General features: G+C 39.6%; 1 protein-coding gene across 1 annotated transcript in view; it reads right to left on the bottom strand.

Moving 5' to 3' along the window:
• Nucleotides 1-16,370, bottom strand: part of CEP290 (centrosomal protein 290) — a 94,820-nt gene that overhangs the window by 72,086 nt on the left and 6,364 nt on the right. Inside the window, exons 5-12 of the mRNA XM_075063469.1 lie at nt 14,132-14,275; nt 5,305-5,358; nt 3,944-4,096; nt 3,507-3,689; nt 3,018-3,107; nt 2,808-2,930; nt 1,549-1,672; nt 15-187 (exon numbers count right to left, since the gene is read on the bottom strand). Of these exons, the coding sequence (XP_074919570.1) occupies nt 15-187; nt 1,549-1,672; nt 2,808-2,930; nt 3,018-3,107; nt 3,507-3,689; nt 3,944-4,096; nt 5,305-5,358; nt 14,132-14,275 (1,044 nt within the window). The remainder of the gene's footprint in view (nt 1-14; nt 188-1,548; nt 1,673-2,807; nt 2,931-3,017; nt 3,108-3,506; nt 3,690-3,943; nt 4,097-5,304; nt 5,359-14,131; nt 14,276-16,370) is intronic.

Consider the following 16,370-nt stretch of genomic DNA (forward strand, 5'->3'; position numbering starts at 1 on the left):
AATAAACTGTGTACCGTTTCATAGTCTCTCATTCGCTTCAGAGCCTCAATGAGTTCTTTGTCCTTTTCCCTAGCATCAGATTCTGCTAATTCTGCCACTGTCTCAGCCTCTTTAGTTCTCTGTTCCAGCAGCTGTAATTTTTCCTGTATTTCTCCAATACGATTCTGCTGAGCAAGAGATGAGAGACCTGGAAAGAAAAGCCAATTTTGCTGTTATATTTTGAATGATTAAGAACATTAAGCCATTTCTGATATGAAGTAACTGAGTGCTTCCACTTTACTTTGATTGAAATCTAGAAAAGTTGCCTCAAGTAAATTATTATTTTGTATTTGAGTTTTGGTTTTCACAAATCTTTTAACTTCATTCTGAAATAAACAGTTTTACAGCAGTTTATGTTATGGCCTTTTTATTTTTACAAGCAACTATTAAGGCAACTTATGTGAAGTTAGTTCATATAACGGACAAGAGCATTCCATTTGAGTTCAATGGCACAACTCACATATTTAGAACTCTTCATGTGTGTAAGAAAGACTTTATATATTAAGACCCTGATCCTGAAAAGACGTATGTATATGTTTAATCTTATGCATTCTGATTACTTCCACTGAAGCCGATAGGAGTGCTCACAGTAAATGAAGTATCAGAGGGGTAGCTGTGTTAGTCTGGATCTGTAAAAGCAGCAAAGAATCCTGTGGCACCTTATAGACTAATAGACGTTTTGGAGCAGTAAATGAAATTAAGCACATATGTAAGGGCTTGACTACATGGGAAATATATTCAGTTATAGTGGTATAATTATACTAGTGTAGTTAAACTGTTACTTGGACACTAGTATAACTCCCCTACATAGACACTCTTATTCCAGAACAAAAAATATTTTTTACCGCAGCTCATCGTAAACTGCTTCCAAAGTGACATAATTAAACCTGAAAGAAGCATTTTTATACCAGAATAACTGTGTCCACAAGGGGTGTTATACCAGTATAATTATAGCAGTCTAAATTCACACCTTATACTCTTATAACTTCCCTATGGAGATAAATAAGGCCTAAATCTATGCAGAATCAGAGCCTAGCTACATTTCTTTGCTTCTGGAGGTCTAATAAATGGTCTCTTACTGCAGTTTGTATCTGAATTTAACTTCCTCTTTTTAAGTTAATTTATCACAGAGTCACAGTTAAATTACCGTATCTACTTTTGTAATTGGTATGTAGGCAATGTATTACTGTTTGTACATATAACTATGCCACGGAAGATGTAACTGCATATTTCTGAGTGAAACTCACATAAATCTACAGAACTTGAAGAAATATGACAAGTATTTATAAAACAGACTTTAATATTAGATACTTCAATAGCTATAAACAATTAATTTGATCACACCCACACACTGAAAGTCAGTCCCCAATGTTTGTCAGATGGAAACAGTGAATCAGTAAGAGAATAAATGTCATTCATATTCTTTAAAAATACAGAAAACAATGTAATGTTTTAAAAAATGCTCATTATAAGTTGCCACCATGTATTTAAATAAAAATACCAAATTACCTTTATCTTTTTGAAGTTCATTTTTCAAATCCTCAATAATCAATGCATTTTTTTCCATTTCTTTTGTATATTGTTCAACTTGCTCAGTGAGCAACCTGATCTGACTGTCTCGTTCTTGCACCCCCTACAAAAATGCAATTATGTTAGAAAAGTAATTAACATGTAATAAACTGCTAACACAGAGTAACTTACTACTTTGAACAGAAAGAAAATGAAAAGATGTAGAACAGTTGATTAAAAAAAATCTGCAAAGAAACAATTAAAGAAACAGTAATACTTACAACATAAAGTTCAGATATTATCTAGTAGTGGGTATATAAAGGCAAAGCAGTAAAAATAAAAGAAAAATAGTCAAAAGTAAAATATACAATTAATATAACCCTGTAAAAATAGTAAGTAAAGCAATACCCTTTAAATACATATTTATTGAGCTGTTTTGAGATATATCATCAACTTCAGTGGACCAACGTGCAAACTTTAAGTTAAGCATGTGCATGTTGGCAAGATTGGGGTCTTTCTTGCAAATTCCTCATAAGCATCTGGTGTTGGCTACTGACAGAGACAAGATTCTGGACTAGACAGACCACTGGCCTGTAGGGCAATTCCTGTGTTCCTGGATGCATGTGTCTTTCAGAGGGTTAGTGAAAATTTGGCTGGGATTTCTCGAAGTTAGAGGTTTAAAAAATAAAGATGTACTCTGTACAATCTAGTTGCATATATGCACTGTGAGCTCTTAACAGTATGCCACTATTCTACAGATTCTGTGCATGCATGTGCAGCTTAGGAAGCTGCATAGAGAGTCTGATGTATTTCTCTATGCTGAGTGAAAGAAGTCAGACCAGAAAGGAGAACAGTTCAAAAGAAATCACAGAAAGACTGTAAAAACAGGAAAGTTTCAAGAACAACAGCTGAACTGATTTGATAAAAACTATGAAGAAACAAAAGTTCAGTCTTTGGCAGAAATCAAACCAGACACATTTCAGCTGAAAGGTAAGAGATTGACACAGTTACATATCATTTTACAGTTCCTTATTTCTGATGTAAATAATTTTCTACACAAAAGTGCAAGGACACCAAATTTGTGTGGAACATGCATAATTTTGGGACTAAAATGAGGGACACTTGAAAGAAGGTAAGCCTTTGCATAGGTCTGAAACAGACTCTCAACTGCCCAATGACATAGTGTTTGGCACATGGACTTGTACAGGCAGTTATTTAAAAGAGAGGTTATGACACATGCACGTTTGCATAGACAGTACCTGCTGGAGTGCCATAACGTTGTTTTTGTCTGCATCAAGTTGGGCCATTTTCAGTTTCTCTCTCAAGTTCAACAACATCTGCTGATATTCTATGATTTCATCATCTTTAGAAGCCAAGATTCTCTGCAAGGAACATAAGCAACATAATAAGGAGAGATACCTAAAATAATTTCTAAAGGTAACATGCAATTAGAAACGACTATAAAGTACCTTCCATTCCTCAACTTTTGCATTTACAGCTGCCATGAGGGGATCATCTTCTTCATTTTTTGCTTTAAGTTGGTCTGTTAGTTCCTGTATCTGTAAATTGACACTCTGATTAATTCATAAAAATGTACACATCTTATACTATACACACACACAAACACACACCTGTAAATACACTTATTACATTAATGCAATAGCAGTAATACAAACTTGTGCTATAGTAGGAGGAATGCTAACATTTTATATGAAGCCTTTTTTCTAAGATTCATAAACAAGTTCTTAACATTTGTGCTGGGTTTCAAGTTAGCTCTCTAGTCAAAAACGATTTTTTTGTTGTTGTTAAAGAAAGTAGTATTTTTTCTTATTTGGAGTTGGATAAAATAAACGGAACATTTTTAAAACATTAAAAATATTGTGCCTTAGGTTTAAGGCAAACTGCCACTATGCAGCACTGTCCAGAAAAGTACATACCCTTCAATAATGGTTTATTACCTGAAATTTATACTGTTCCCTTTCCTTTCTTAATTGGTCCATAACAATATCAGACTGCTGCACGATAAGTTTCATTTTGTTATACTCATCAGTCATCTTCTCCATTTCCTGCACTGATTCTTCCAAGTTCTTCCTCATTTCCTGGTTTTGAGCTTCTAATTTCTCATTAGTTTCAGTCAAACTCTACAAAGTTAGAGATAAAGTTACTTTTAAAAATATACGGTTTGGTATTTCAAATCTTCTATCAGTATATAACTTGTACTAAATGTAGGGTCTGGGAGGTTTAGGGCATTAGTAATGGGATACAGTTTTTCACCTCTAGATGAGCCCTTGAAATCCAGCGAAGTCTGTTAGGCACTGAAAGGGGTTATGCCAAATGACAATAAATTGGTATCATTATCATTGTACTAAATTGATTAAGCATCCATAAACTTTACCTGAATTTCATCCAGATATTGGACAAGCTCAAAGTTCTTTTTGGATAACTGAGATCTGTAATCATACTCATCTCCTCTACGTGACATATGCATTTCCTTTTGTGAATCTATTTGTCGTTGGTAGTCAATTACATCCTGGCGAAGTTGTTCATTCTGCATACAAAGAAGCCCCAAAATAAAGAATTAGTAAAAAATCGAGGTTGAAAATACTATTTTTCTAGAAAGCTACCACACACACTTAAGATAGTAAAAGCTCATTCAAATTCCTGCAGTACGCTTTTGAATACCTTAGATCCTCACCTTTTTCTTTATTCGTTTTTTCTCCAAATTAAAAAGGACGGACCAAAGTAAGAAAGGAGATGAAGAGCAACACAGAATTAGAAATAATACATTTTTAAAAATAGATGAGCAAAAAGAGAAAATGTTAAAAAATGCATAGCTTTATATACATTAACAAAGGATAATGGAATTATATACTAGAAATTAAAAGACTACCAAGCACATAGCTTCTAATCTTAAATAGGTGAAACTGATCAGTTTTGATAAGGAAGGGAAAAACTAGCTTTCAAAAATCTCAAACTCACTGAAAGTTCACGATCTGAAAATATCTCAGCAGACAGAAAAAATATTACAAACTAAAAAAGTTTGTAAGATTCTTTTGTATGTCCTTTAAAACTTGCTCTAAAAGGCAGACAAGTGAAATTTCACACAGCCAGTCAACAGGAATATAGAATACTACAACCAGTGACATGAGAAAGGAGCCAGGCAGCAATGGCAGTAATGGAAGAAGTGCATCTTGGTAGCTGTGGCCTGAAAGAGGACCTAACTGAAGGATGAATGTTAGAAAAAGAGAGGGGGGGAACCTGCAAAAGTTCCCACACACAAGAAAAGAAAAGTGTCCAGTTGCCTAAAATACCCTATGAGTATCACTAAATAAATCCACCTTGAGAGATCAGCCTAGCCATTATTTTACTTCATTTTGGCATCTAAAGTAATGGAGTATATTTAAATAACACATTATTTTATATTATGACTCTACAAAAAGGTTTTTATTATTTCATATTTTTATTACAGTCGAGCTCAGAAGCTCAGTCAAAATAACGACCCCATTGTGTTATGGGCTATGCAAATTCGAACACAGATGCAATTCCTACCCTCAAAGAGTCACGTTTCACCAAATATGTACTTCTTTTAAAGGTGATTCTTAAAATCTGGTTACTTAGAACTTAACGTTCCCCTAGTTCCAGTACCTGATAAATGTGCCAAAATAAAATTAGACTGTCACGTCAAAAATTCAAGAAAAACATATATGAAATAAATTAATTGGATAGGTATTATATGAATAACACTTTTCTACTAACCTCTCTTCTTAACTTGCTGTTTTCATTTTCTGCATCCTCATTTCGAAGAGCAAGCTAAAATGACAGGAATAGTGATATTATATATATTTTAAATCGCTTAACTGTCATATGTTATGGAATCTCAGAGCCAAGTTCTACCCTTGGATACATACTGGAGAAGATAATGGGAGGTACTTCATTTGGTCTTTAGTTTAGAATTCCTCAGGAGAGTAAGTGGTGCTGGCACAAACCACTCAACTACATACATAAGGACTAAAGGCCATCTAAAACTCATTTCAATTTTCTACAATTAAATGTATCATTTATATAGTGCTTTTACAATTTTAAAGCACCATAATTACTTTAACCATCACAGCAGCCCTGTAAGATAGGTGATATCATTATCCAATTTTACATACAGAGAAAGAAAAACACAGATTAAAGGTCACAAAGTGAATCAGTGACAAAACTACTATTAGAACTCAGGAGTTCTCAAACTCCACACCATTCATGTTCCCCTACTTCATGTGGACTCAAAAATAAAGCTTTATTAAGATAACAATATAAAAGGGTATGACAATCAGCAAACCAAGACATAATGCAAATAATTCTACTCCAGTTCATTTGTTATCACCATCTATTACAAAAAATAAAACTTCATACATACAAACAAAAAAAAATATGTGCTGTGGTCCTATATCATCAACACATTTCACTTCAAAGACCATTCTCAGAATGCTTTTCTAGTAAAGTATGCATTAGAATCTTATGATAGTTTTAGAGATGTTGGATTGAGAAATTTCTTACCTGATCATTTTCCTCTATTACCAGCTTCTCTCCAAATTAATTACTCCTGGACTAATGCCCTCCACCTGTGGAATTCACAGGTGGTCCAATGTTGTTGTGGGAAACTTGAGGTCTAAGCTTCACCCTTCAGCTCAGGCCACCAGAAGAGTTCTTGCATCGTCACAGAAACATTCCAGCAAACAATTAGCAGCATGAAGGCAACTATACCCTTAAGACAATATATGACTAATTCTTCCTTTAGAGAAAAATTTCAATTATATTCTGGTGAATTACCAGACTATTAAATTGGATGAAATTCAGAGAGAAGCTGCTAATAGAAAGAAAATTATCAGGTAAGAAATTTCTCATTCTGTTGCACAGCTTCTCTCCTCATTTATTACTCATGGGAAGTAGCAAGCAGGGAATCCCAGTAATAAGGAGGGAAAGGAGAAGCAGTTTAATTATTATAGTAGAATAATATGCAGGAAAGAAAGGTCCCCCAATACAAAGCAAGAGCTTTATAAACTAAGGAGCTGCATGGGAACCAAAGTAGTAGCATCTTCCTACCAAAGGCTGCAGAGGAAAGAAAACTTATTTTGTAAATCTTCCTGAGATGAGGCTCATACACTTTTCCCTGAGTGCCTTTAGGGACTTTATGAATAGTTTCCCATATGCCTAACAATTGATCCAGGATTTTTACATCTTGTCTGCAGCAACCTCTAGCCCTTGGCATTTTGGATAGAATAAGATGAACCAGCTACAATTGGCATATGTACTCCATATGCTGGAGCTATATCTTTAGAGCTCTAGGAATGGCCATTTGTTCCACAAGCTTCCAGGGTTTAAACAAAGTGATGGAAGAACTATTTCCCAGGAATCGTGGAGAGAGGAACTTACCTTGAACAGAAAGGTTTCTGGAGTTATAAAAATAACCTTTTCCTTTACAAAGGTCTTGTATGGATATGGGAACTAATTCCAAAAGTTGCCTTTCAGAGGCAATGGTGATGATAAAGACCAGGGAAGGCATGTCTCATTTGTCACTATGATTAAACTTGGCACCTGATAAGATGGAGTTTACAAAATGCTAGTATGGCTGGTATCCTCTTTTACAACTAGAACTCCAACCAAACCTCCTGGAGAAACTCTAATATAGCTAAAATCACCAGAACCTTGGGATTATTATTTGCATCACAATAACATCTAGTGGTAAGGGTGGCATTGTGCCGGGCACAGTGCAAACACTACCCCAAAGAGCTTTCTGTTTCCCCTCGCACCAGAAACATAAATTTGACCAGATCAATTAATTATTCTGGTTGAGTTCTGTCTGGATACCAAACTGTATTAGAAGTTAATGGAAAATCCATGCTGAACTACATTTCTCTTCTGATACCCAGGCTGTTAAATGCAGATATTCCCAATCTTAAAGAAGGAATCCCTGCTTCAAGAGCTCTGGTGTTTTCTGCAGGTATAATGTGGGGTCGTTGGCTATCTGGCATGTCTAAAGTTTCTTCTGGGCCACTAGAGCTAGAGCACTAGGAGGACCATCAAAACTCTCCATTTTCTTCTTTTCTGTATCTTTTAGGTGAACTCTCTGGAAAGGTAGCAGATTCTTCTCTACCCAGGACATTATTTCCATTGCCATGGAGAAGCTTTGACCTTTTGTACCCCTAGTTTTGGAAGTCATATAAACACTCATGCCTCAAACATAAGCAAACCCCTAATGGCAAGAAGGGGGAAACTTCTGAAAGTATCATAATTGCCCATTATATAGTTTCTTGCACCTTCTACTGATGTGGCTGGTACTGGTTGCACCATAGACAGTATTGGGGACTTGATGGACAACTGGTACGAATTCCTATGGCCAGGTATAGGATGTATTTTTTAGGATACACCCTGACAGAGCTGTCAAAATGAACTAAAAGGATGTATGCAATTAGATTTTGGAAATCTTGTATGCTTGCTTCCATAGTAAATATGCAAGGATCTAGACTGAAAATTGGGTTGGCTTTCCACATGTTATTTGCACTTTCTGTCACAGTTCAGGAAAAATGCATCTCTATTCTCCCCCCCCTTGGTTGCTCGAGGGCACCCACTCTAGGCTCTTGGCTTCTCAGCTGTCACCTCTCTTGGTTGGAGACTCGTTTTTTTCCAGGACACGCAGTTTCCTGCCTACACTGTGATATCCCCAGCAAGCTAGGCTGGAATCATCCAGATATTAGATCCCCAGAGACAAGGACCAGGGAGCTAACCAACACCCACACAGGTGTCAAACAACCATCAACAGCCATTGCCCTGCAAGGGGTAAAATTCAATGACTCACTTGAACAAGGCCATACAGGGGAATTGTTCAATCTTGCCTGGTGACTCAGCAATGCCAAACAGACATGCCTGGACTTGTGTTCTCCAAGCACATGGACTAAGGGTATAAAACTGAACACAGTGGCCCCATGCTTTTCCTTTTCTCCTCCCGCTACCTACACTGCAAGCAACAAGAATGCTCAGAAAACTGAAGACTTCAACAGACCAGACTGCCCCAGGTTTAAGAGATAAATCTGTATATTAAGGATTGTAAGATCCAGTGGGGTGAGAACATTGCTTCATCTAAATACTTTCTAGTGTGATAAGAGTTAAGGTTTAGACTGCATGCTTATATATTTTATTTTATTTTGGTAACCACTCTGATTTTTTGTCTGTCACCTGTAATCACTTAAAAATCTATCTTTTATAATCAATCAATAAACTTGTTTTACTGTTTGGTAAATCTGCTCAGGTCACAAAGGCTGGTGTATATCTACTTTCCATTGATGAAATGGTGACCCAATTAATAAACTTACCTTGCTCAATAAAAGGCCTTCAGCTGTGCAAGACAGTATATTCCTGAGGTACAAAGTTGGAAGCTGGGGGGATTTGGCTGGTATCTTCCTCTGTGTGATTCATGAGTGGCTCTGGGAGCATTCACACAATCTAGCTGGATGTGGGGCTCCACATGCAGTTATGCTGAGTGATAACAGTGCCTGGAGGGGTTTGCTGCTTGTCACTAGGAAAGCATTGTGAGAGACAACCCAGGCTGGAGAGTTAAGGGGGCACAGTGGTCCCACAGTCTGATGCTGCACCCTGTGGATCCCATCACAGTTTCCTTGGAACTTCTGATCCATATTTTTCCCTCTTCCATGGTAATAGCCCCTTTCTGGATGCCCTTTGGGCTGGTAGCAAGCAACAGATTGCTATGCTGGCTTTGAGAGTGAGTGTTGAGGTATCTTTGCAATCTCATCTGATAATTTCTCTGTTTCCCCGCACTAGCTCCTCACCTGTAAGTTTGCATTCATCAGATAGCTGTTTAGGATAAATGATGGCAATTCGTGGATGTAACATGGCTTCCTTTTGATCACCAAATTAAAACCTATTGCTTGTTACAAATTATATCAAGGGCTTGACCAAGACAGAGTCCAAGATGTCTCACTCCAAGCAAAAATCATATCCCAAGTCCATGAGCCATTCATTTGCCATAGAGTAGGTTTTCCTTGCAAAGTATATGAAAAACCTTTGGTCTGAAAGGTGATAGCTGAGGGCTTTGAAATTGATGTGCATCGTGTCATCAGTGTTATGGTTTACGGACTGGTTCGCCAACTTTTTGTATTGGAGACCCCTTTCACACAGCAAGCCTCTAAGTGCAACCCCCCCCTTAAATTAAAAACAAACACTATCTTAAATTCTAAATGTATAACCCTATTGTTTAAATGAATGTACTTTTTCTCACTGTTTTTATATTAAGACTAAAACCCATTTTTATTGAATTAATGTTAGAAGCAGAAAAGTTATTTTTAAGTTACTGTTAAGTAGAGTTTCATTTTAATACTTGACAGCAATTAATCACCATAAGCATAAGCATCATCATAAGCATCAAGAAAATCAGTGACATGGACGATGCTGTTTATTTGAGACAAGAAGTTTTATTCTTGGCGTTGTGCTAGAAAAGGCACACCTGATATCGTCCTTTACATCGAATCGGTTTCAGGATTTCATCTTTATTGTGAGAAGACTGCAGAATCCACTCTCGCATTTATATATAGTGGGTAATGGCAGAAGAACTCTCAGGGCCATTTCAGCCACCAATGAGTATTCACTTGCAACTGAACAACAGAACTGGTTTGGAGGCAGCTGCGTGAATTTTGCCTTCACTTTGTCATCATTGATCATGTCGATAATCTGTTCCCTCTCAGCCATCACACTGAAAGGGTTCTTCACCAGGGAATGAAGTGCTTCTGGTAGAGCTGGAAAGTAGATGTTCAGATGTTCACTAATAGCTGACTTGAGAGCACTATTAATATTGACTTCCTCCTCCTCGCTGAATGAGGAAAGTGTCAGAAACATGCCATATCTGTCTGTGTCCAAATTACTGCACCACAGATTCAACTTCATCTGGAAGGCTCTGATTTTATTAATCAGGTCTATTAACATTGAACATTTTCCCTGAGGTGACAGATTGCGGGTCATTAAGGCTATCAAAGATATTGACTAGGTATGCTAAGCAGAGAAGCCATTTCCTGTCACTGAACATTTTGTTCAGCTCGTTTCTCTTTTTCCAGGAAAAACTCCTCCATCTTTTCATGAAGTATAAAAACACGCTTTAATGTACGTCCCCTAGGAAACCATCGAACTTGAGTGTGGAAAAGCAAAACTTTGTATTCACCACGCATTTCTTTGCGGAGCTTTTGAAAAAGACGACTATTCAAAGCATACAACATCCACCATAGTATTAAAGCACATTGGCAATGTCTTTGCAGCTAGGACTTGACAATGGATTCCACGAGTGACAATCACATTAGGTGACACGCACTTTACCTTCTGCTGAAAGCCAGACCACACACGCACCATGGCTGGAGCACCATCAGTACATATACCAAAAAAAGATTTTTCCACTTATTGCCACTGCTTTCGAAAAAGGCATTCATCCTATTGAAAATGCCCTGTGCTGATGTCAAATTGTTCACAGAATAAGAATTCATCTTTAACATCCCCATTATTAACATATTGTACGAACACTATCAATTCCATGCAGTTAGTAACATCAGTAATTTCATCAAGCTGAGGCTGAACATCTGATTCATCAAGCAGAATGTTTAATTTTGTGCACAATTTGTTCTTTGGTATCTTCAGACATCTCACATATCCTGTGCTTCACAATATCATTCGACACAGAAAGCATATTAAGCTTTCTGGCAATATCATTGCCAACCATAATTGAGACATCTTTGCATACTGACAGAACAAACTTCTCACCTCTTGTATGCAGCTTCTTGGCATGGACAATTCATAGTGACACAACATAAGAGGCCTCCACAGCCGAGGACGTTTGCTGTCGGAAATATCCATCTGCATTAAGTCTGGCTGGCTTTGTCGCCTCTTCAGTGCATTTGAAAAAAATCCACATTTTGATTTTTATGCTCAGGATGTCTAGTTTCAAGATGTTGCTGCAGCTTGCATGGTTTCATGAAAACTTCACAGCACATGATGCACTGTGATTTTTCAATACCAGAGGTAACAATGCTGGTAAACCAGCGTTTAATGTAAGACTCAAGATACTTTCACTTTTTAGCAGTTTTAAGCAGAAGACGTGGCCACTATTTTAGGAGAAAATATGTGCCTGTGTGTCTGACTGTTAAATGATAACAAAAATTTGGCCTGTCTCAGTGTTCTGATTGGTCTGCAGTTTAATGCAGCTCTTCAGCTGCAGAATAATCAAGCCCTCTAATGTTGTCTCAATCCCAGGGCCAGCCTTGGAGAAAATGGTGCCCTGAGTGAACATCTATCTTGGCATCCTTTCTTTGGAGGCAGGGCAGGGCTGGAGGCAAAGTGGAGCAGGGGGTGGAGCTGGGCTGTCAACCCTGTGCATGACGGGACTTGGGCTGTTAGCCGTGCGAACAGCAGGGCTGACAGCATAAGCACCACCACACACAGAACTGACAGCTCACAACTCCCACATAATAACCTCATGACCCCATGAGGGGTCACAACACCCAGTTTGAAAACCCCTTGTCTATGGGGTGTTTTGGAAGAAGTCCCTTTCTGACTTGGTTTTTGAGTAGCACAGCTATTGTTGCACCAACCTTAGGCTCCCCAAATTTATGAAATGTCTATGTTTTATATGAACATTTTAGTTTAACATTTGGTTTAAACAGGCGTCCTCATTTGGATTTTATGATATCTTCAAAGAAGGCATCATTGGGAAAACATGTATTTAATGATGCTTGAAAGGGAAATATTTTATTAATATTAATGAGTTCTTTGAAAGCCACTAAGTCCTGAAGAAGTCCTGTAGATTTTGTTTAGTTTGTCTGTGATGTACTTGTGGTACTTATTTCCCTGGCTGTTTACCAGGGGAAGGTAATACACTATTCATCCTGGCATGGGGACCACACAACCAAGGAGGGGTACTGTACACATAAATTGAATGTGGAAATAGCTTGCTGGATGTCCTAGGAGCCTCAGAGCAAGCCTACACAACCCGCAGTAGCGAGCCTCCCAGCCTGGGTTGACAGACTCAGGCTCGCTCTACTACACTAAAAATAGCTGTAGAGATGTTGCAGCTTGGATTGAAGCCTGGGCTCTGAAGCCTAGGGAGCAGAGCGGACTTCAGAGACCAAACCACAGCTATAAAGCGCTGTCTTAGACACCTATTCTTAGTATAGTAGCCCAAACTAAAGGCTGTTGACCCAGGTTGGGAAGCTTGCTGCTACAGGCTCCATAGACATATCTGAAAAGCTGCCTGACTACTCCGCCATGCTGGCTAGCATTCAAGTAAGTATTGTAGGAGCAACTCTGTACCAATCAGGGCTTTACTCAGTAAATCAGGATAATTTTGAACATCCGGGGGCATTTCTCACTTACAATTCTGTAATCTCATGAAGGTGCAGTTCATGGTGAATGCAATCCTCCTGTGCCTCTCTCCTAGTCACTGACTGCCTGAAGTGCTCCTAATATGGAGCCAACTTGTGGAGCAGGTAAGCGGTGGGGAGAGAAAGGTGGGCCTATACCTGCCGCTCAGAGTCTGAGCCCCTTTCCTAGGCAGAGGAAGGGTTTATGGTGGATGATCAGAAGGCACAATTCCCATTCCAAAGCTGCCTGAAATCTGTGCTGCTTTCCCTGGCACTGCAATGGTCCTTGGGGCTGAAAGCCAGACACCCACCATTCTCATTAGTGTGCAGCCTGAGGTAGGGCTGCACAGGAACAGGCTTCCCTGCAGGCCCAGACATGCTGCAGGGTGAGAGAGGAGCAGTGACAAGATACAGAGCACTGTGAGAGCCTCTGTGCATGGGAAAAGCCCCACAACTACTCCCTCAGAGGAAGGCAAATGCGAAGAGGTTCCACCCCTGATTTTCACCCCACTTGTTCATTAAAAATATGAATTTCTGTCTTGGGAAGGACACAATTGCTTTTGCCTTTTTGCATCTGGAGTCTCTGCAGTTTGCAGGACCTACCCTGAGCATTGTTGAACTTCCTTCAACTCATAGTGGGAGAAAATGGAATTGAGTAAGAGCCTGCTTCTTTCCCCAGGGGATTGAGGACCCACTTCTGTACCTGGGGGAGGTGCACTCTATCTTTTCATGATTTTTCCCCCTTCAGTCCAGGTCTCTTGAAGGACTTAGCCTCTGAGCTGGCAGCGTACCTTCTCCTTGTCCTTAGACTCTCACCTAAAATGCTCCTGATTGGGCTCTTCTGTGTTAGAGTCACATCTCCTCGGAGCAAGGTGAGTACCCAACATGCTGGTTTGACTTTGAGCCCCATATCCTATTACTGCCAGGGTTGGCTGGCTGAGAACAGCCAGGGCATAATTCACCCTCTTAAAAGTAAAGATTTCTAAATAAATTGTTAGGAGACACTGAACTGGCAAATTGTTCCACTTACTGAGGCAAGAATCTGGTGGCCGGAGCTGAAGGATGGAGCTTAGACCTGGAAATTCCAGCAACAACATTGGACCCCTTCCGAATTCCAGGTAGGGGACATTAGCCCATGAGTAATGAATTCAGAGAGAAGCTGTGCAAAGGAATAAAATATTTCTTACCTGTTCATTAACTTTCTTCTCTTTTTCTAGCTCCTTTTCAATATCTGTTAATTCTCTGTCTTTTTGTTCCAATTGCTTTTCCAGCTGACGGATCTCATCACGCAAAAAACGAGTATCACGACCACCAGCAGCTCGCTGTGCCATCTTAGAAGAACATTAAAAACTAACAAATGTACATTTTTTCTTCAAATTAAAAATGTAGGACAACTAGTGAGACAGATTTATTTGCATGAAAGTAACAATGTTTGCAAACAGTTTAAAAAAAATACAAGATAATGGGTGATGTTTCCATGTAAAGTTTTAGTAACAACAAAAATTACTTGAGCACAAATCTTCAGAGTTATTAAAATAAAGATATCCCTAGAAATCTCCATACATACACAATGTTCTGCAGATATGTACTTGGTGCATATTCCAAATTAATACTGAAATTAACAACCATACATGGCAAATACATCTCTTTCAGCAGTAGGTACAGTTTTTATTTGTGAAACCAATTTCTTCAGGCATGTCAAAGGCACTTTCCTGCACTGAGGCCTAAGGGTCTGATCCAAAGCTTAGAGAATCTGTACCCAGAAATCTGAGAGAGAGAGAGAGAGAGTGTGTGGGCGCGCGCGTGTGCGTGTGTCAGGAGAATGCAGTATCCCCAGAGAAGGAATCACTGAGGAGACCCTCTGCCTGAAATATCCCCTCCTCGAGCTCACAACCCCTCAAAGCAGGTCAGGGGAGGATGTTACTCGTTGGACCTAAAGAGAGGATTTGCCACTCCCAGAGCGATAGGAGGGAGGAAAGCACAGGTTGGAGTCAGGCCCCTCTCCCCCTTTGGGTTTGTTGCATCCCACTGGCCAGCTGGGAGGAGGATCGGTAACCGGTTGGCTCTCACACTTCCCTTTCTTAAAAATTTAAACTTTTTCCTGTGCTACACAAGTCTCTTCAGCTGTCCTACCCCCCTCCCTGTAAGGTAGATAGGGAGCTTTGTTTCCTCACAGGATCATAGAGGCACAGTTGAAGTAAGAAATAATAGAATTTAGAAGTTTGATACTAAGTGATAATATAAGAAAGTGTCATTTGTCACAATCTGCAGTCAGTGTCTAGTGTGAATAAAGGCTAATAGAGCCAGCTCCCAGAGGTAAATGAGACCCGTGATTTTTACTAGCTTTGCTTGTGCCTCTACACAGAAAAGAAGGCCTGAAATCTTTCAGACAGAGGCTTCCCCTTGGTACTCTCTATCCCTCGTCGAGTAAAGAACTCAGACATGATCTGAATCCAGGAAGTAGACTGAAGTGTCTACAGGATTATAGCTTAGATCAGGGATTCCCAAACTTGGTTAACAGCTTGTTCAGGGTAAGCCCCTTGTGGGCTGCGAGACGCTTTGTTTACCTGAGAGTCTGCAGGTACGGTTGCTCGCAGCTCCCAGGGGTCGCAGTTTGCCAATCCCGGCCAATGGAAGCTGTGGGAAAGGGTGGGCTGGCCTGCGCCACTTCCTGCAGCTCCCGTTGGCCAGGAACAGCAAACCGTGGCCACTAGGAGCTGCGAGCAGCCGTACTTCCAGATGCTCAGGTAAACAAAGTGTCTCACAGCCCAGCAGGGGCTTACCCTGAACAAGCTGCGAACCAAGTTTGGGCACCCCTGGGTTAGATCAGCAGTTCTCAAACTGTGGGTTGCGAGTTCATTTTAACGGGGTCATCTGGACTGGCATTAGACTCTCTGGGGCCCAGGGCAGAAAGCTGAAGCCCGAGCCCCACCACCTGGGGCTGATCCCGAAGCTACTTAGCTTTGTGGGTCCCCAGGGAATTGCCCTGCTTGCCACCCTCTAACACCAGCCCTGATTTTAGAGTGACATGGCACTGGGGTCATGTAGTAATTTTGTTGTCAGACAGGGTCACAGTGCAAAGAAGCTTAAGAAATGCTGGGTTAGATATTGGGAGCCCTTTCACAATGCACTGGACATGGTTCTGTGCCTGGTATGTGAGATAAAGTGGAGACACATACCACCTCTACCCAGTGTAAAGTTCATAAAGTTGCAACCTGCAGCTTAAAATATATTCCAATGTCTGTCTTTCATTTACTTGAATAGCCTAAAAAAAAAAATCAGTACCTTCTAACTGACTTTTATAGGCTTTTGATCAGTCCTTAACATGAACACCTATCTAGGTTTTTTGAGTTCTTTATCCAAGCACAAAACCCACCACCATTTTTTAAACGTTTTAAAAAGGACAGATTATTTCTCCATGCTCAA

Source organism: Chelonoidis abingdonii, chromosome 1 (assembly GCF_003597395.2).
Source record: "Chelonoidis abingdonii isolate Lonesome George chromosome 1, CheloAbing_2.0, whole genome shotgun sequence".
Classification (NCBI taxonomy): Eukaryota; Metazoa; Chordata; order Testudines; family Testudinidae; genus Chelonoidis; species Chelonoidis abingdonii.